At 57.0% G+C, this 19,441-nt stretch overlaps 1 protein-coding gene across 1 annotated transcript in view; it reads right to left on the bottom strand.

Moving 5' to 3' along the window:
• The window catches only part of LOC133763710 (basic proline-rich protein-like), a gene marked incomplete at its 3' end in the record, with an annotated part of 89,028 nt that extends 72,315 nt beyond the window's left edge, over nucleotides 1-16,713 (bottom strand). Inside the window, 2 exon segments of the mRNA XM_062197487.1 lie at nucleotides 16,278-16,346; nucleotides 16,659-16,713. Coding sequence (XP_062053471.1) covers nucleotides 16,278-16,346; nucleotides 16,659-16,713 — 124 coding nt within the window.
• Between the last annotated feature and the right edge of the window lie 2,728 nt (nucleotides 16,714-19,441).

The raw sequence follows: 19,441 nt of genomic DNA, 5'->3' as shown, positions 1-19,441 counted from the left end.
CCACACGGCCCGGAGCCGGCGCGGGGATCTTTGATGTCTGCCTTCATTTGATGGGCTGTGTGTAAACAGACGCGTAATTTCTGGGCCACTGGGCATGTACCTGGTAGGGACCGGCCGGATCTGAGTGGATCTGCCATCCCCTGCCCACTCTGGGTGTGACTGCCTCGCACAGTTCAGACCTAGCACCACAGCCGGCACCACCCTCGGCCCCTCCCACCACTGCGTCCCCTCGTCGTCGTCACACCCAGGGAAGCCTCCTACAGGAAATCACTGCCCGGCATCGTTTCTGAGCTGGCTTCGGCACCGACGCTTCCAAGTGTGAGGCCAAAGAAGAATTCAGAAAGTTCCTGTTCTGCTCCACAGAGCGCCGAGGCCAGTGAGCCTGGCGACTCCATCCCGACAACGGGGCCTCTGCAGGCAGGGAGGTTTCTAACCTCACAAGAGGCAAGGGGCTCCTTAGGTCCCCGAGAGCAGGGCCGCAGTTTCTGTTGCTTGGCTGGCATCCAGCTCACATTTCGAATGAACGCTGGGACGAAGCCCTTATACAGACACACACAGGTGCACCTGTATGCAGGAGAGATGAGGCGTAACTCGGGGAGGGGTACTACCTGTCATCCTCACATCCCAGGGGCAAAACAGGAAGTGGGGGCCCAGGAAGGACCTGTAACCTGCAGGAGAGAGACAGACGCCATGGAGCTGGGGTTCAGACTCTGCCTTCGGGGTCCACGTGCTTGCAGCCATGTTCTTTGGCCACCCCAGGGGGTATTTGTCACCACTGGCTAGATTGAAACGATCCACTCCAAGCTGGCAAGGAGGTCTGGACCAGCTCCCTGACCCCACACGCCCACCCCTCATGTAGACAGAGCAAACCAGATCTATGTGGGCCGGGTGGCCCTCCCCAGGGTTCCAGGCCCTCGCCCTTTGTTTTCTGTCCTGGACATCAGCAGATGTCTTCCCGGGCATGGGCCTCACTCTCATGGTCCCAGGCGCTGGCCACAAGGGGACCTGAGCTCCCCAGAGCTGTGCCCTTACAAGGCCATGGCTACTGTTCGTTCTCATAGCAGCACTGGCCAGATCCCCATGACTTCTGCTGAGAACACCAACTATGGGCACTGTGCCTTATCCTTTGAACTCAGGGACCCAGTGTCCTGCCCTTTAAATAGATGGGGTGACCCTGACCCCGCCCCTTAATGGAGGAAATGCCAGGCCGTCCCAGAAATAATTCCAAAGATGAAGAAACGCGCCATTCCACTTGCCCGTGGGAGCCTGGGGTCATCATTCCCTACACGTTTCTACCAGGTGGGAAAATAACTCTGTAGTTTGCATCGGAACAATTATATATTTAGCATTTGGTAAATTTAGACGTCCTAATTTTTCTCTGTCTTGAACAACCACACACAAACAAGATGCAATTTTTTTAGCCCAGAATAAACAGAGCAAATAGTTTCCCAGACACCGGATCCTGTGCCACGAGAGCGAGCAGACGCCTGCTGTCGGTCCCTGTGCTGTGCTCCCACACGGGGCTGCACTGGGTCAAGGGTGCCCACTATGAACCGGACACACGGAGACCACGGGGGACTGAGCTGCCGCTGCTCTGAGACCCTGCCCACAAGGCCTGCTTGTCCCGATGTGGCCAGCGCCCTCAGCCCTGGGATTCTCTTTGTCCGGTGTCGAGTTATGGAGATGCAATCCTCATCCTCGCTGTCCAGACAGACGGACTCAGGGACTCGGGTGGGAGAGGACTTGGAAGCCCCTTGGTGCGACCGCCCTCCGCAGGCGGCCAGGGGAGCTCCTTTGGGTCCGTGCTGGGATGGAGAGACCCTTGCCAAGGTGACCATTCCCACCCTGGTGATGGGCACGGGTGGTCCTCTTGCTTTTAGAACTGGCCCAGGGCTGGCTGGCTGGTGGTGCTGCTATGCCAGCAACCCATTTGGGTGCCAGTTTGAGTCACAGCTGTTCCAGTTCTGACCCAGCTCCCTGCTGTGGCCTGGGAAAGGCAGCGGAAGCCGGCCGAAGTGTTTGGGCCCCTGCACCCACACAGGAGACCCGGATGAAGCCCCTGCTCCAGCCTGGCAGAGCACTGGCCATTGTGGTCATTTGGGGAGAAAACCAGCAAATGGAAGATCTCTCTCTCTCTCTCTCTGTCTCTCTCTCTGTCTGTCTCCCTTTCCCACCCCCTGTAACACTGAGTTTCAAATAAATAAATAAATCCTTGAAAAATATGTATGCCTCCAGTGACCACCATTGCCTTTTTTTTTATTTTATTTTATTTATTTATTTTGACAGGCAGAGTGGATAGTGAGAGAGACAGAGAGAAAGGTCTTCCTTTGCCGTTGGTTCACCCTCCAATGGCTGCTGCGGCCAGCGCATCTTGCTGATCCGAAGCCAGGAGCCAGGTGCTTTTCCTGGTCTCCCATGTGGGTGCAGGGCCCAAGGACTTGGGCCATCCTCCACTGCCTTCCCGGGCCATAGCAGAGAGCTGGACTGGAAGAGGGGCAACCAGGATAGAATCCGGCGCCCCAACCGGGACTAGAACCCGGTGTGCCGGCGCCACAAGGCGGACCATTGCCTTTTCACTGAGCTCCAATCGCTGCTGTCTGGGCCGCACAGAACCTGTCCAGCTCTCCTCTCGTATCACTGGAAGGCGTGAGCAGGGCACCCCAGGAAAGAGCGCTAATCCCCCCCTCACCCTGATGGCGGCTCTCGTAATTGCTGCCAGGATGAGTGATTCAATCTGGCGATGCGATAATTGGTGAACTGTTTAGCTTAGACCCTTATCTCACTTGATGAGATAAATACCTTCCAGCTGGGTCAGACAGATTCTTTCTAAATGAAATCACGAAATCATGAGAGCGTGTGTTTTTTTAAATGGTTAGAAAGAAATATTAGTAAGAAAAGACGGCAGCTGGGTATGACTTTCTGTGCATAATACTCCAATCAGCACACACAAAGAAAAACTGTGAGATCTTTTAAACTTACAAGTTATAAGCATCTGGATGCTAAAATAACTCAGAAAACACATTGACAGTAAAACCACGTGAGCCTGGCATGTTGGCGCAGTGGATGCTCCCTGCTAATGTGCCTGGGAGAGCAGCAGAGGATGGTCCGGGTGCTGGAGCCCCTGCCAACTACGCGGGAAACCAGCTGGAGTTCCAGGCTCCTGGCTTTGGCCTGGCCCTGCCCTGGCTGTTGTGGCCATTTGGAGAGCAAACCAGTGAATGGAAGATCGAGCTCTCTCTCTCACTGTGCCTTTCAAATAAATAAAATAAACCTTAAAAAATGCAAAAGATTGGTAATGTTCACAGCCTATATGACAAATAATTGGAATCGTGCTATAACAGGAACTTTCTCAAAATCATAAGAAAAATATGAGGAAATAAATAATTTGTCCAGAAAATAATCAACTCACATGGCTAAAAACCATTGAAAATGCTCATTTTTTCCATAGCTAGAGAAATGCAAGCTTGGAAACAGATGTGTTTTCTACCTATTGGACAGGACAAGGTGAGGGACGTGGGTGAGGCCGGCCTGGGCGGGCAGGGGTGAGGACGGCTGTGAGAAGGTGGGCTCCTGCTCTGGGAGCCACGTGGGTGCACCCATCCGTGCGCCCAGAGGCTGCCCTGCGGTCACTCATGCCAACGTCGCACAGATGAAGTGGACCAAGGTCAATGCCAGCTGTGACTCAGGAGCACACAGTCGATGTGCTTGGTGTCTCTGGCGTTATTTCTGAGCCAGAAGTGTTCTGCTATCCAGGTGTGTGTTTCTGTGCAGAGAGTCACGCAAGGGAGCACACCCGAGTATGGAAGGTGGCAGCCATCTGACCCTTCAGCTTAGGGAGCTGCAGATAGGAGCGTCTCAAATCCAGCATCGGCCTTGTAATCATTTTGTGTGATTTTAGAGGAGAAAAGAAAAGGAGTGTGTTTAAAACGGGAACACACTCACTTCCACTGGTCTACCCTAACCGGTCCATTCTCCTGGATAAAAATCTCCTCTGGAAGCCGGCCTGGCATCACCGTGAATTTCCCAGCTCCAGTGACAGAGAGGACTCGGTCATCACAGCGCCTGTGTGCAGCCCCACGCCCCCGCCAGCCACGGCGGCAAAGCACGCGGCATCACTCGGCCTGGTGTGCACCGTGCAGCTCCTTCTGCGGAAGCATTGTTGTCTGAGCCAGGTGTCCCGACCCTGGCCTTCCCAGATGAGGACCCAGGGCCCAGAGAAGGGAGGACCTTGCTCGGGGCCACAAGAGGACGAGCTCGAGCCAAGACTGGAACCAGCGCAGCTGCCGCAGAGCTGTGCCGCTGGCTCAGCACGAGAACGGGGCCGCCAGCCAGTCGGGGTGTGATGGCTTCTCCCAGGCTGAGGACTTTCCCCTGTGGCTTTCCACGGCCTCCGACGCCGCTCGGCGGGAACCCTGATCCCGGCTGGGGCCCCAGGCAGAGTCCGCATTTTCTCTTCTGAGCACACAGCTGGACGGTGCGCCCGCCCGCCCACCACGTGGCCATGTGGTCAAGTCATAACTAGTGGGTCCTGCCTCTCTCTAGCCTCACGGAGGTCTGAGTGTCCACACCCCGCATAGCCGCAGGGAGCTCATGTTGAAGATGGGCGAGCTGACGTCAGTCTGGGCCGCTGAATGGCCAGATCCCGACCACCGGCCATGGCAGCGGCCACCCCCAGGCTGCCACCGTGCACTGCAGTACAGCAATGGTTACCGCCTGGGCTAAGTCTCTGAGGCCGTCAGGCAGGCAGGCACCGGTCCTCATGCAATGACCTCTCACGGCTGCACGCCCCTATGTGAAGTTCATCTTCTCTCTCTCTAAGCAGCCTGTGTGAGATTCAGCATCAAACGATGCCACGCTGCAGCCGGGGCCGTCAAAGTCCTGGCCCAGCGTCTGTGTGAGTCTCTTCCCATTTTCTCTCCTTCATTGCCCTCATGCATAAGTGAATATGATGAGAAAAGTAATACCATGTACAACACGCACATAATAAAAGTGACACCAACCCATCAGGTTGTAATGAAGGGGAACCGAATATAAAAGGTAAGGCAACGTCCTGTAGCCGTGAACTTGCCAAAGCCCTTTCGGCAGCTCAGCCTTCGCATCTGCACAGTGGGTTCATAATTAACCCGACACGGGTGCTGGTGCAGCTCGGGACAGGCGAGTTACCAGTGTCCCACCCCACCCTGAACTCGGCCGCCTCTACTGGCACCGTGACAATGGGAGGGGGCTCCCACCCCACCACCCCCTTCCTGGCCCCGGTTCTGACGGCTGTCCTTGTCCTCCACTCTCCTCTAGCTTCCCTCTCCCGTGTGTGCCGCCTTCCTGCCCCCGTGAAGCCCCCTGCTGCTGGCCCTCAGCATCCCCAGGCGTTGGTCACCTGCAGCCCCCTGGCTCCACGCACAGAGCAGAGGGAAGGCGGGCAGAGTCATCAGAACGTGGGTCAGGCCTTCGGAGAGGAGCCCAGAGCTGGAGGCCAGAGCCTGGGCAGGGGGAGGCCTGGGAGCCCAAGGACAGCAGGGAGAGGGGAGCTTTTGGTGGGGCTGGGACTGATGCCCGGGGCGAGGGGGGCGGCGCCAGGCAGCTCTGGGAGAAGAGTGGATTGCAGGGAGGGGTCTTACAGGAATGCTGCCAAGGAAACTTCAAGCGAGATCAGGTTCGGGCCCTCGGGAGTGTAGGATTCTCAGAGCAGAGCCCAAGTCAAGACCGCCAATGAGAGGCGTGTAGATGGGGACCCAGAGAGTGGCCCCCCCATCCCCTGGGCCCCTGCCATCCTCCCAGGGGCACAAAGCAAGAGCATCTGCTTCAGAATCCGAGCTCTCAGGGGGGACCCCAGCCAGCTGTGGGGGTGTGGAGCTGAAAGGACTTGTGGGGGGAGGGGGTGGGCACACATCATGCAGTCACTCAAATTCCACTCCTGCTGCCAGCATTCGCTCCACGCCGGCTCCGTGCCGTTGCGGTCCTGAGTGCTGGGCTTGTGCAGAAGCCCCCGGCTCAGGGCCAGCAGATCAACAGAGAAGGTGGCAGACGGGGCAAGGGCGACGCCCAGCACGGACTGGCCGCACCCGAAGTGCAGCTGCTCGGGCAAGCGAACGACCCTGGACCCTGCTTCCTCCGACTCCCAAGCCCTGTGGCCGCCAGGGCACGCGGTCTCTTACCTTTTGGGCTCCAAGGGAAGGAGCCAAGTTTGTCAAACACACCCAGTCAATCTGGTAGAATGAAACTTGCTACAAAGCTGAGGCCACTTTTGCTGTCACCTAGCACACAACCAAGGCCAGAACATCACATGTGACCAGAGATGCCCGTCTGGCCAGCAGGAATGGGAAACCCTACCCCTCGACCCCCTCCCCCAACTCGCAGAATGGTCCATCAGTGAAGAAGAGGCAGGGAAGACACACTTGGTCGGCCTTGACTTTGGAAATGACCGCCGGCCTGGAGCTGGCAGGGGCCACTGGGGGGTGAGCTACCCACGCCAGCAGCATCTCATATCCGAGTGCCCTGGAGGCCTGGCTGCTCCGCTCCCTACCCAGCCCCCTTCTAGTGCATCCAGGAAAGCATCGAAAGATGAGCCAAGTGCTTGGGCCCTGCCACCTCCATGGGAGACCCAGGTGGAGCTCCAGGCCTTGGCCGGGCCCAGCCCAGGCCGTTGTAGCCGTTTGGGGAATGAACCAGTTGACTCTCTCTCTCTCTCTCTCTCTCTCTCTCTCTCTCTCTCAACCTGCTTTTCAATTAAATTCGAAACATCCTTTAAAAAAGACAAAAAGAAAATGATTTCCACGGAGCCAAGCTTTCTTCGTCTCTAAAGGAAATTGAGTGGCACGAGTGGATCCCCAGAGACAGGCTGGGCGCCCCTAATCCAAAATCCAGAATCTGAAGGGCCCCCAAATCTGCAATTCCTGAGCACTAACAAGACCCCACCAGTGGGCATTCCCACACCTGACCTCGTGGTCAGCAGCCAAGCTACTGCAGGGAGGGGCCGGCGCTGTGGTGGAGAAGGCTAAGCCCCAGCCGGCAGTGCCGCCATCCCATACGGGCACTGACTCAGGTCTCAGCTGTTCTGCTTCCGATCCAGCTCCCTGCTGTGGCCTGGGAAAGCAGTAGAAGATGGCCCAAGTGCTTGGGTCCCTGCACCCATGTGGGAGACCTGGAAGAAGCTCCTGGCTCCTGGCCTTGGCCTGGCCCAGCCCTGAATGCTGTGACCATTTGGCAAGTGAACCAGTGGATAGAAAATCTCTGTGTCTCCCTCTCTTTCTGTAACTCTGCCTTTCAAATAAATAAATAAATAAATAAATCCTTTTTTAAAAAATGCAGATGCACTAAAAATACCGTATCAATTAACATCCAGACTGTGTGTTTATGGTGGATACGAAATACAGATGAATGCTGTGCTTAGACTTGGGTGCCATCCCCCAAATATCTCATTATGTACGTGCAAATATTCTAAAATACCGACTACTCACCCTGTGCTGGCCCCTCCTGACACTCTTACATTCTCCACTGAATTCTGAAATATCTTATTTGTTCCCATGGAGTGATTTTATTTTCCCCAGGAGATAAGATTAGTATTCATCCGGGCGGCAGGTGCAATGCCGAGAAGGTGGCTGAACGTCAGGTGGGTGGAGTTCCCGCAGCATTCCGTAGCCGGGGCTTCGGGAAGAGCGGCGTGACCCCCTGGAAGAGGTGTGGGGCGAGAAGTGGCTCCTGAGCCCGGCGACTTCCCACACACCAAGCAGGATGTGGCCTGCAGCTGAGTTTATGAACTGTTGACCCCTCGGGCCACCACGGGAAGCTTAATCCCAGATAAACTGTCCTCGGACAAATTCCTGTCGGATGAGAGTGGGGCAGCGAGATTGGCCCTGACCGTGAGTTTGATGTCAGTAGGGAAGTATCTGCCCTGGCCTCCGGTGCTGCTGACCGAGCCCCTCCCGGGAGCGTGGAACCCTCAGGCTTGGCGCTGGGACAGACGCACGTGCCAGCCTCCTGGCTCACAGATCCATGATGCCGGCCGACGGGGACCGAGGGGCAGGGCTGTGATCTGTCTCCCAGCAGATGCCTGCTGAACCCAGAGCAACGGGAGGCGGCTGGGGGGGCTCCTGCAAATCATCTGGGCCCTGACTTCTATTTTCTGGACAAAGAAACCGAGGCCCAGGGCAGAGAGGGGCTTGCACACTGCCTGGCGATGCGTCCCTGGCGAGAAGTCGCAAGTGAACAGGCAAAGGCAGCTCCAGGGGGAGAAACCCCGGCGGGCGCCCTTCCGCAGCCCTTGTCCCCCGTGTCCTCGGCACTGTCCGCTCTGAAGTGCCTTGACGATTGGCTAAGAACATCTCTCCTTGCTCTGTGCCCTCCCCCAGAAGGCGGGAGCGTCGCCCTTGGCTCACTGTGGCTCAGGCAGAACTCCCGTGCCTGAGCGCCTGAGCGAGGACAGAGGTTTTCTCTGGCTGCTGGTCCTGGAGGCCAGGGAGCCCCAGAGCAAGGTGCCAGCACTCGGTCAGCTTCCGGTGGGAGCGTTTATTGGAAAGGCAGAGTCACAGTCACAGAGGAAGAGAGAGAGAGAGAGAGAATCTTCCATCCATTTATTCACTCTCCAGTTGGGTGCAATGGCCAGTGCTCTGCCAGGCTGGAGCCAGGAGCTTCATCCGGGTCTCCCTTGTGGGTGCAGGGGCCCAGGCACTTGGGCCGGCTTCTGCTGCCTTTCCCAGGCCACAGCAGGGAGCTGATCAGAAGTGGAGCAGCCAGGACGTGAATCCGTGCCCGTATGTGATGCCTGCGCAGCAGGTGGTTTTACCTGCACACCACAATGCCAGCCTTGCCAAACTCCCGCACCAGCTGACCCACTCCTGAGAGAGAGGCCTCCCGCTGGGCCCTGCCGGCCAACACTGCAACAGCCCTGAATATTCACTGGGAGAAACCACGGCAAGGCGACCCCAGTGCACAGTCCAAGACTGGAGGGCCTTCCCGACACACCCGCCCTGGAACCACCCTCCCCTCCCTCCAGAAACACCAACATCAAAGCAGGAACAAAGCCAGCGATGGCCACACTCACTGCTAACAACAGTAATAATAATGGCGGCTCTCACCTATCAGTGCCCACGGCAGGCCACGGCCAGCGACTCAGTGCTGGGTATTTATCCCCATCTCACACATGAGACTGGTGATCAGAAAGGTCAGGACCAGCCACAGGACACACGGCTGGGACAGTGAGGACCCACAGGTGGTGGACTGGTGTGTCCTGGAATGGCCTGTCCGGCCAGGATGGAGCCGCCCCCAGGAGTGGGTGCTGACTCCTGGGGAGACAGAGCTCTCCGTCGTATTTGTTCCAAGCAGAGATCGGAGGTGGTCTGTCCCCAGCACTAGGGATGGACTCCCCGACCCAGCCCCAGGGGACGTCTGCCCATTGTGGAGCTAGGGTAGCCCACCAAGTTCTGGGTCATGTGAGCTGCAGATCTCAGCACCTCCTCCTGCACACGCCAGGCAACCGAGCTGCTCCCACGCCCAGCGCCCCATCTCCCTGGGACCTCAGGACTCCCTGAGTAGCCACACAGCTCTCGGCCAGCACCCACCCCCACAGCCAGTTTGGGTGCCCTCCCAGGAAGCTCCAAGCCTGCTCAGCCGGGTCAGGCACCCTCCCCAGCACCTGCCACACTGTCGTGTCGTGTCTGCAACTGGGCATGGTGGTGCCTCCTGGAAGGCAGAGTCTGTGTCTTCCTAATCGCCCTGTCCCTAATTCTAGCATTTTCTGGAATGCAAAGCTCTCAACCCCTGTTTGCTGATTGAGGAGCAAATGAATGAAGAAAGAGAACGAAAGCTGCCGAAATCGCTTTGGGGAATGCTCCTTCGCTTTCATAAACCGCCTGTTTCTTTGTTTCCTTATTTATTTGTTTGTTTGTTTATTTGAAAGTCAGAGTTACATAGAGAGAAGAAGAGAGAAAGAGAAAGGAGAGAGGAATTGATCCTCCATCCACTGGTTCACTCCCCAGGTGACTTCAACAGCTGGAGCTGGGCTGATCCGAAGCCAGGAGCCAGGAGCTTCTTCAGGTCTCCCACGCAGGTGCAGGGGCCCAAGGACTTGGGCCATCTGCTGCTGCTTTCCCAGGCCATGGCAGAGAGCTGGATCGGAAGTGGAGCAGCCGGGACACAAGCCAGCATCCGCATGGGATGACTGCGTTACAGGCTGTGGCTTTACCTGCTATGCTGCGGTACCAGCCCCACAACCCGTGCTCTCGGTTGATAAACCTAAAAATCCCCAGCAGACTCTGCGAGCAGCGCTGGAGACAGGGAGGGCTGCACAGGCCGCCGCTCTCCCCGCACACGGGCACGCCGTCTCCCAGGACGCCCGCTGTGTCTCCAGCACAAGTCGTCCCGTAGCTCATCATCTAGACGCTAAGCCCAGAGCACCCTTTCCACGTGCACTTGCTCCTCACCCTCAAAACTCCAGCCCCCATGTCCTCAGGGGCCACTCCAAGCCGCTGCAAACTCAGAGTCAAGTTGAGGGGACACCTGATGGTGCTGGACCAATGTCACGGTGCTGGCAGCAGGGACAAGGAAACAGACTGGAGGAAGGCATCGGAGGAGGGACCAGGGCTCTAGGCACGGTCGCATCGGACGGTGAGAGCAGTTGGCCTCCCCATGGCCTCCCCAGCGTCTGCCCTGGAGGTGGCCCGGAGCCACCAGCCACCGTTGATGGTGGCCGGGGAAGATGCCAGGTCCCTGGACGGCAGCCCCGTGAGAGGAAGGAGAGGAAGACGGCTGGCCCAGGTTCGGGGGTGATGCAGGTACCTCTTTGTCCTTCTGATCTGAGCAGGGAAGAGAAATGGGCCGCTGGAGGCTGCCCACAAGGTCTCGGGGGTCTCAGTGGAGCAAGGTCAGGGTCGATGCACGTGGGAGACCCTGGTTTCTGGGGCCGGGAGGAGGTGCAAGACCTGTGGCTCTGAGTGGGGTGGGACGCTGCGTTCTTTGGGCGTCTGTGAGGCCACTCTGGGACCTCCGTGCAAGTGTATTTTTCTCACAAACTTTGGATGCAATAAAATGAGATCATCAGCAGTCTCCGAGCCCTCGTGGCTTTCTTCCATTTGTGGCAATAGAGAACTTCTAAAAATATTTATTCATTTCACATCAGCAATGTAAAAATAACAGCTTCAAAACAGCCATGCTGCTGAAGGGAAGTCTTCCTGGGAAAAAAAGTCCATGGACCAAAATATAAATTAAAAAACAAATAAATGTGATGGATCTTCTCATAGCCTGGCGTTCTGAGACCGGGACGGTCTGTGGACTCAGGAGGCCCTGACACGCTGGAGTGGACGCTCAGGGGCTCACCTACTTTCTGCTGGAGCAGTGGCAGCCGCTCGGAGCTCTGGGGTGCAGGGCTCTTGTTGACAACGCTCTTCATGGGCAATTCTCCTGCCAAGGGGCCGAGTCCCCAGACCCAGCTGTCCCGGGAAAAGAGAGAGGAAAGAACCTTGCAGGGGAAAATTGTTGAACAAGTGCCAGCACTGTGGTGTAGCGGGTAAAGCTGCCGCCGGTTCAAGTCCCGGCTGTTCCACTTCCAATCCGGCTCCCTGCTGGGAGAGCAGTGGAAGGTGGCCCACGTGCATGGGCCCCTGCACCCATGTGGGAGCCCCAGATGGAGCTCCTGGCTCCTGGCTTCTGCCTGGCCCAGCCCTGGCTGTTGCGGCCATTTGGGGAGTGCACCAGCAGATGGAAGATCTCCCTCTCGCTCTCTCACTCTCTCGCTCTCGCTCTCGCTTTCACTCTGCCTCTTTGTCTATGTAACTCTGACTTTCAAATAAATAAATGCACCTTAAAAAAAGAAAATTTTGGAATAGTGACATTTAGAAAGTAAGTTATTTAGATTAGCTTCTCCTATGCACTGAAACACACCCAGAGAGACACAGACAAAAGAGAGAGTTATTTATTCATTTGTCTTAAAAAAAAAAAAAAAAAAAGAACCAGCAAGACTAAGAAAGCAGCGAGTAAACATCAAATCCCCGTGGGAGGAGGAGCCTGCTGAATTTCAAAGCAATGATAAATTAGCAGGGACAAAGTCATCCCATTTGGGTCAGACAATCATTTTAAATTCCAGTGCATAGAACCTGATATCACAGAAAATGGATTAAAAATGCAGTTGCAGCCAATATGCAGGCAGAAGCTTCATTTCATAGCAAAATGCCAATGTTTTTCCATTGATGTTTTCTTCCAAAGCCCTGGCAACCCCTAGAGCTGGGGTCACGAACCCAGCTCTCAGAAAAGGAAATGCAATTAATAAACAAATACTTGAGAAAATTTCCTACAGCATTAAGGCTGGGATAAATACAATTAAAATAATTGCATACCATTTTGACCTATCAAGTTAACAAAGTTTAAAAAAATAAACAGTATGGCCAGAAAAGGTATAGAAATGTGGTCTCTTAGGAGAGCCCTCAGCCCGGGTTCTGGAGCCATCTGTGGGCACAGACCAAGGCCGTCTCAGTGCCAGGAATCCTAAGGTAACGAAAACAAAGACTAAGCGTTTCGGAGGAAAGCACTTTCGTCACACTGTGTAATTAATAACCATGACAACCTGATAATGAGCGCGCCTCCATGAGACACAATGATGGAGGAAACACATTGGTTTGCAAAAGTGATTACTCTGTTTTCGAAGAGGATATCAGGACAGGAGAAATATTTCTGCGATAACACGCAGTGGAAAAAGCATCGTGCGACGCTGAGCAGCCAGCACGCCCCAGCCCCGGCCCCAGCCAAGAACGCATTCCACGGAGCTTCTAGGAGACACAGGCCACGGCGTGTCTGTGACGAGGTCGGAGTGATTCACGCCCCGTTCCTTGTCCTGGTGTGACTTTTACAAGCGATGTGCCCAGATTTCCACACACGTGAGCATCGCTAAGGTGCTCCCTGGAGGAAGACGCCTGGATTATCCGATCCACAACATCTGGGATCTGCATTTTTATTAGCATCCAGGGAATTAAAAATGTCTGCACTTCCCAAGCCAGTCCTCTGACCCCAAATGGACCGCGGGGCCTCCAAGCCAGGCCCGACACCAACTCCCCCACATCAGCACAGGGCCCACCGGCCGGGGCTGAGGGCTTCTATCCTGGGTCAGGACCAGAACCTGCAAACTAGAGGGCAGGGTCCCCAGGGTTCCTTCCACAGGGGTCCCCGTGACCCCCACGTCTACTCTGGCTGACAATCTCGGATTTTCCATTGCTTGAAACCTTTCCCTGTGGCCTCCAATGCTCATGTGTTAGAAGTTTACTCCCCCAAATCAGACGTTAACAGTTTGAAGACACTTCAAACATTTTCTGGAAAAGGCACACTCTGAGAGAGCTATGCGGGGAATTCGGACTTGTCTGGCCCAGAGCAAGCTTCTCTCTCGATGCTGTGTGCCATGAACTTTGTGAAGGCCCTTGCGTTTGGAGGGGTGGGGACTGGGTGCGGTCAGAGCCCCAGGGCAGCCCCAGCTCTCTAAGGGGAGGGGCGTGCGAGCTGCACACATGTCCTCCCCGTGTCACAGCCGTGTCAGACACAGCACCAGGCCCTGCTCGCGGACTCTCCAGCCTCCAGAACCACGGCCCAAACCGACTTCTGCTCCTGACCAAGTGCCTGGCCCCGGGGGCAGAAGAGGGAGGGAGACAGGGTTCGCACGGCCCCGCCTCAGGTTTGCTGATTCTCTAGGATAATTCAGAGCTTGAGAAAGCGCTATGCTTACAATCACAGTGTCTTTTAAAGATTTGCTTATTTATTTGAAAGGCAGAGTTACAGAGAAAGAGGAGGAGATACAACAGCGAGATCGTCCATGGGCTGGTTCACTTCTCAAATGGCTGCCACAGCGGGAGCTGGGCTGAGCTGAAGCCAGGAGCCAGGTGCTTCTTCCAGGTCTCCCATGCAGGTGCAGGGGCCCAAGGACTTGGGCCATCTTCCACTGCCTTCCCAGGCCACAGGAGAGAGCTGGATCAGAAGTGGAGCAGCCGGGACTAGAACCAGCGCCCATATGGGAAGCTAGAGTCACAGGCAGCTTAATCTGTTACGCCATAACGCTGGCTCCTACAGTTGTTTTTTCAATGTTTATTTCATTTCATCTACTTGGGAGACAGAGGAGAGAGAGAGAGAGAGAGAGAGAGAGAGAGAGAGATATCTTCCACCCACTGGTTCACTTGCTAGAGGCCCTCAACAGCCAGGGCTGAGCCAGGTCCACATGGATCAGGGGCCCAAGCACTTGATCTTGATCTGGTCAGGGGCCCGAGTAACCAGGACTTGAACCTGCGCTCTGATACGGAATGCCAACCTTCAAGCCGTGGTGTCACCCATGGTGGGCAATGCCGGCCTCTGCAGCTGCATTCTGAAGTTACCAGTCAGGGGAGGAGACAGGGCGAGGTATTGGGTTGGGGCAGGTGGCACAGAGCTGCCTTGGCTCCTCCCTGTGGCCCCCAGGTCCCCACGCTCTTAGCACGCAGACATGATCACCAGCCAGGCAGTGTTCTTGGGTCCTGTTTCCAGAGCTCTTACCGGCAGGGGTGAGTGAATGGACGGCCACACACTACAACTCTGTCTCCAGTCTGCAGCTCACCCCTGCTCCCCAGAGGTCAGGCAGAGGGGCCATCAGTCCCCACCCTTTTGTCCCAAGAAACCAAGGCCCCACCCCGTTAGCATCAATGCAGGCACATGGCTGATTGGGGATAACAAAGGCGCTCCTATCGCTCAGGAAATTGCAAAGGTTTTGAAGCCCTGTGCCGGGAGCTGGCCAGACACGTTATTTATGACATCACAATGCTCCATGTCCAAGAATCATGGCCCGGGAGTGCAGTGGATGATGGCCCAAGTCCTTGGGCCCTGCACCCCATGGGAGACCAAGATAAGTACCTGGCTCCTGCCTTTGGATCAGCACGGTGCGCCGGCCGCAGAGGGCAGGCCTCGGCAGCCAATGGAGGGTGAACCAACAGCAAAGGAAGACCTTCTCTCTGTCTCTCTCTCTCACTATCCACTCTGCCTGTCAAAAAAAAAAAAAAAAAAAAGAATCAGCCTTGGAAAGATACTAGAATGCACATTATTTCATATGAAAAATATCACCCTATGCATTGTTTGAATCTTTGGAAATGAGTTTCAGGCCATTACCAGGGAAAGCGTCTGGGGATGCCAGCAGCCAGGGACACCTCTGTGCTTGGTCTGTAATGGTAGTGGGGCCAGGTGGTGGGCTGGGCACCTGCTGAGGGCGGGGGCTGGAGGGGACACGGTGCGGCTGTGGTGTGGCCACGGCAGCTGGAGGGTGAATCTTCTGAAGGTTGTGGTCATTTGGTGCCCGGTTGTGGTTGGTTGTGCCTGCTAGCCTGGGGGAGGGGCCTAGCTTTGTCCCTTAGCTTGGTGTTGCTAGAACCAGGAGAGATGTGGCTGACGGACAGAACAGCAGCATCGGGGGTGTTCCGGGGTTCAAAGAGGGGACCATTGCGTTGTGAAGTTTGTTGTAAATTGTATGTGTCAGCTCCTGGGGGACAGGTGTGTATGTGTGTATGGGTGTACACGCATTTGGTGTGACATTGTGAGAACTATTGTGCTAACTAGCCCTATCTATCTGTCTGTCTGTCTATGTGTTTGGTCTGCATCCCAGGTTCCTGGCCAAAGCCATCCTAGAAACCTCTGAAGTTGTGGGAGAGGAAAAGATAGAACCAGCATTTTCATTACGCATAAGAAGGCAAGAACAGGTAGAAGACCAGATCCACGTGTAAACAAGAGAGTAACCATGTAAACGAGCAGTGCCACGGCCCGGGTGCTGGTGGTTTGGTGCCCCTGAGTAGGCAGGGTGCCCTCTGAGAGGCTCCCGATGGCCATCGTGACAGACCTCAGGGAACGAGGCCGGCAGGCCATGTCGCTCCTCCATGTGGCTCCTATGTAACCTGAGAAGTGAGCCAGGCGCACCTAAGGCCCTGCCGGCCATCCGCAGACAGGGCCCCACACTGGGCCGGACACCTGCGCCTCCCTCCCCACGCTCGCCTGCCTAAATCTCGCCTCCGACCCAGGAGCCTGTGCCGAAGGCACCCAACGGCCATCTGAGGTTCACACAGCAGTGACCCGGGCCACCCCTTCCTGGGGAGCCCCAGCCCCCGGCCCTTCCGTACGGGGTTCTCTGGGTTTTGCCCCCACCTTTGTTGAGGGCTGCAGGCCTTTCTTTCGGCATAGAGGGGACGATCTACACCCCTGTGTCTGCCGACCCGTTGATTCTCCCACATTTGCTTGGTTTGGTTTCAGGGGGAGATCGGGCCTGACACGGCGCACACGTATTCCGGAGAGAATCTCACCTCTGCAGATCCCAAGCTCCCCTTCGAACGCCAGGCTGCGAGACTCCTGGGCCTGCACTGCTGTCTTCGCTAGCGAGTCCGGAAATGACCAGCAGGCAGTGTCCGTTCCATGACCGACGGGGAGCGGCGCCACCCGGAAGGCCCGGTCATGTCCAGGCTCGAGCAGCCGTCTCACGCAAGGAGGCCTCAGCCTTCTCCCCCCTCCTCTTCCTCCGTCCCAGGGCCTGCTGGTCTCACAGTGGATCTGCAGGCCTCCAAGCCCGCCCCATCACCCCGCGGTCGGTGGCTGGCCTGGTCTTGCTCTTCATACTTCACCGGAGCCACGGGCACAGAGCCTCAACCTCCCCCGCGCTCCACCCCCAGGATCGCGTCTGCCCTTACCTGACTGGCAGGTCACCCGCAGCCGCTTGGAGCCACAGTGACATGTGTCAGTCATCTCCCGCAGCCCAGGAATCCGCCCGGCTTAGCCAGAGAGCTCCAGCCCCGAGGTCTGCCTAAAGCCGGGGTTGGAGGCACCTGCCGCTGTGCCTGGGGCCGAGCGCCTGCCTCCAAGGTGCCCTGCTCCCCCAGCTGCTGGCGGGGGCCGTGGTTGCTCAGCTCGTGGACCTGGCCACGGAGTGCTCCGGGTCCACCCGACATGGCAGCTGGCTTCCCCCAGAGAGGGCGACCAAGAGAGCGAGGCAGAAGCCAGGAGTCTTGGGTGTCTGAGGAGTGACACCCAGGAGTGATGCTTCACCCATTTCCCAGCATCCTTCAGGCCACACAGGTCAGCCCTATTTGGTGTGGGAAGGGTGGCACCAAGGTGGGCACGGCCGGAAGCCGTCTTGGAGGGGACTTCGCAAAGCTAGTGGAAAACTGAACTAGGAGAGAAATCATTTTGGTGCCTAAAATGTTTGGAATCCGTGCATGGCTTTTCTGTTGCGTGCACATTCCGTGCCCTCCGTGAAGACACACACACTTCTCCCTCATGCCTGTGTCAGCTTTCCACCTCCCCTGTATCCTCAGCCTCCCCCTGTCTCATGAACTCTTTGCCCAAATAAACTAACTTATCCAAATGTCCTCTGATCTAACGGTTCTCCTGGGGCTGGCGCTGTGGCGCAGCAGGTAAAGCCATTGCCTGCGACACCAACATCGCATCTGGACACCTGTTGGAGACCCGGCTGCTCCACTTCCGATCCAGCTCTCTGCTGTGGCCTGGGAAAGCAGTGGAGGATGGCCCAGGTCCTTGGGCCCCTGCACCTGCATGGGAGACCCGGAAGAAGCTCCTGGCTCCTGGCTCCTGGCTTTGGATCGGCACAGCTCTGGACATTGTGGCCATCTGGGGAGTGAACCAGCCCATGGAAAACCTCTCTCTCTGTCTCTCCCTCTCTCTGTAACTCTGTCTTTCATATAAATAAAATAAAATCTTTTTAAAAAGCCCCAAAGCTAAGGAGAGGGACCTGAGTGAGGCAGAGGCGTTAGCCCTGGTCTCAGATGCCTGAGCCTTTTCAGAGCAGGGCCCTCCCTGCCTGGGCCCACTCACAGCCATTGGGGGAGGGGGGCAGCTCCGCGGCGTGCAGGCACACAGCAACCCACTCAGCCGGGCTCAGGAGGACCGGGCCCTTCTCGCTCCAGGAGTGGTGAGCGGACGCCTCTGGTATGGGGAGCTGCGGACCTCAGCCCCCACCCCGCCTGCCCCGAGGCGTCCAGGCCCTTTGCCTCGGGGCTCCTGGAATAGATCATCTCGCCAGCATCCCCAAGTCGGCCTCCCTGCGGCTTTGATGTCTTCCGAGGGCCAAAGGAACCACGTGGCCACGCTGCTCTCACTGCCTCGGGAACGCAGCCGCCGACTCCTTGTGGTTTTCTGTTGCTCTGACCGTGGGCACGTGCCAACATTGGCTGGGAAAGGCACAAGCACCGATATCGCGACCAGGACGTGGCAGTGAGTCTGGAGACACAGCCTACGGCTCCTGCACCGACTCGTGGCACAGGTTTCCCGGAGGCGCCAGCGCTGTCCTGCTGAAGTGAACCCCGCCTCCCCCTGCAGCACCCCTGTCACAAGGCTGAGTGACATCGTGTTCCTAAGGACGGGGTCTGTGTGCAGTGCGCTCCACGGGCCGCAGTCCCTGCCCTCTGACCCGGGCAGGCCACCTGCTCGGCAATCCCGCCCATCGCGGCTCGCCAGCCGCATGGGGTGACTCCGGCCGGCTCGGCTCGGCAAGCAGCGTTTTGTGCCCATGTTCCCTCCCTTGGGTCCTCTCGGTGCTGGCTGGAGCGCCCCCCATTTTGCCAAGGGCCAACCTCAGTGTGGCTCCGGCAGGGAGTCCCGGGGGACAAGACCATGGCAGAAAAGGCTGTGTCCCCTACTCCTGCTACACCGCTAGCCCGGCCAAGGAGCCCCGTGCTGGGGCAGAGCAGGGAGCAGGGAGCAGGTCGGGGACCGTGTCGGTCACCGGGGGACCATGTGGGAAAGCTGACAAGCCGGCGAGCTCTGGCAGGGTGGGGGAGGGGCTGGTTCTCAAATAACTCGGGCCTGGGGCCCTGGAGCCAGGCTGGGAGCCTCCCTGAGCTAATGTTTATTGATGCTGTTTTCTGTTAATTAAATTAAAGCCTATTTAAGCAGAGCTGGCAGGGCTGCACAGGGGTGGGGGTGGGGCACTGGGCTCTGTTTTCCCAGGTGCTGGGTGGGGTCCAAGCCAAGGAAGTGAAACAGGATCCCCCAAGTGTGAACCCCCACCCCTGAGAGTCACCCTGCCCCGTCACCAGCCCCGCCCTGGGGTCTCAGCACCTCCTGCCTGGGTTCAGCCCTGGCTGCGTAAAATTGCACACAGAAAAATCAGGCCCGGCCATCACGGTTTTGATGGGAAATTACTGCTCCCCGACATGAAGTGTATTAAATGTCACTGCGTTTTATGGGTTTTTATTCCTTGGGGGAGAGCGGCTTTGCCTCCGGAAAAGAAAAGCCGGATAATCTAGTGGAGTTAGAGCCACGTGGTTCCTCTGGGACATCAGAGGTGTGATGGCAATGGCCCCGCCGGCTCTGCAGAAAGCGGAACCGATCCGCGCTCTGCATCGCGGTCAACCTGATCCTGAGCTCACGTCTCGCTCAGATCCGCCCAGCAGCCGCTCCCACAGCCACTCCCGGGGTGCAGGCCCCCTCCGCCTTGCCCCTTGTGTGTCTGTGC

The sequence above is a fragment of the Lepus europaeus genome, chromosome 1 (genome assembly GCF_033115175.1).
Source record: "Lepus europaeus isolate LE1 chromosome 1, mLepTim1.pri, whole genome shotgun sequence".
Lineage (NCBI taxonomy): Eukaryota > Metazoa > Chordata > Mammalia > Lagomorpha > Leporidae > Lepus > Lepus europaeus.
Note: the sequence above shows the minus strand (reverse complement) of the source record. Positions and strands in the feature narration are given on the sequence as shown.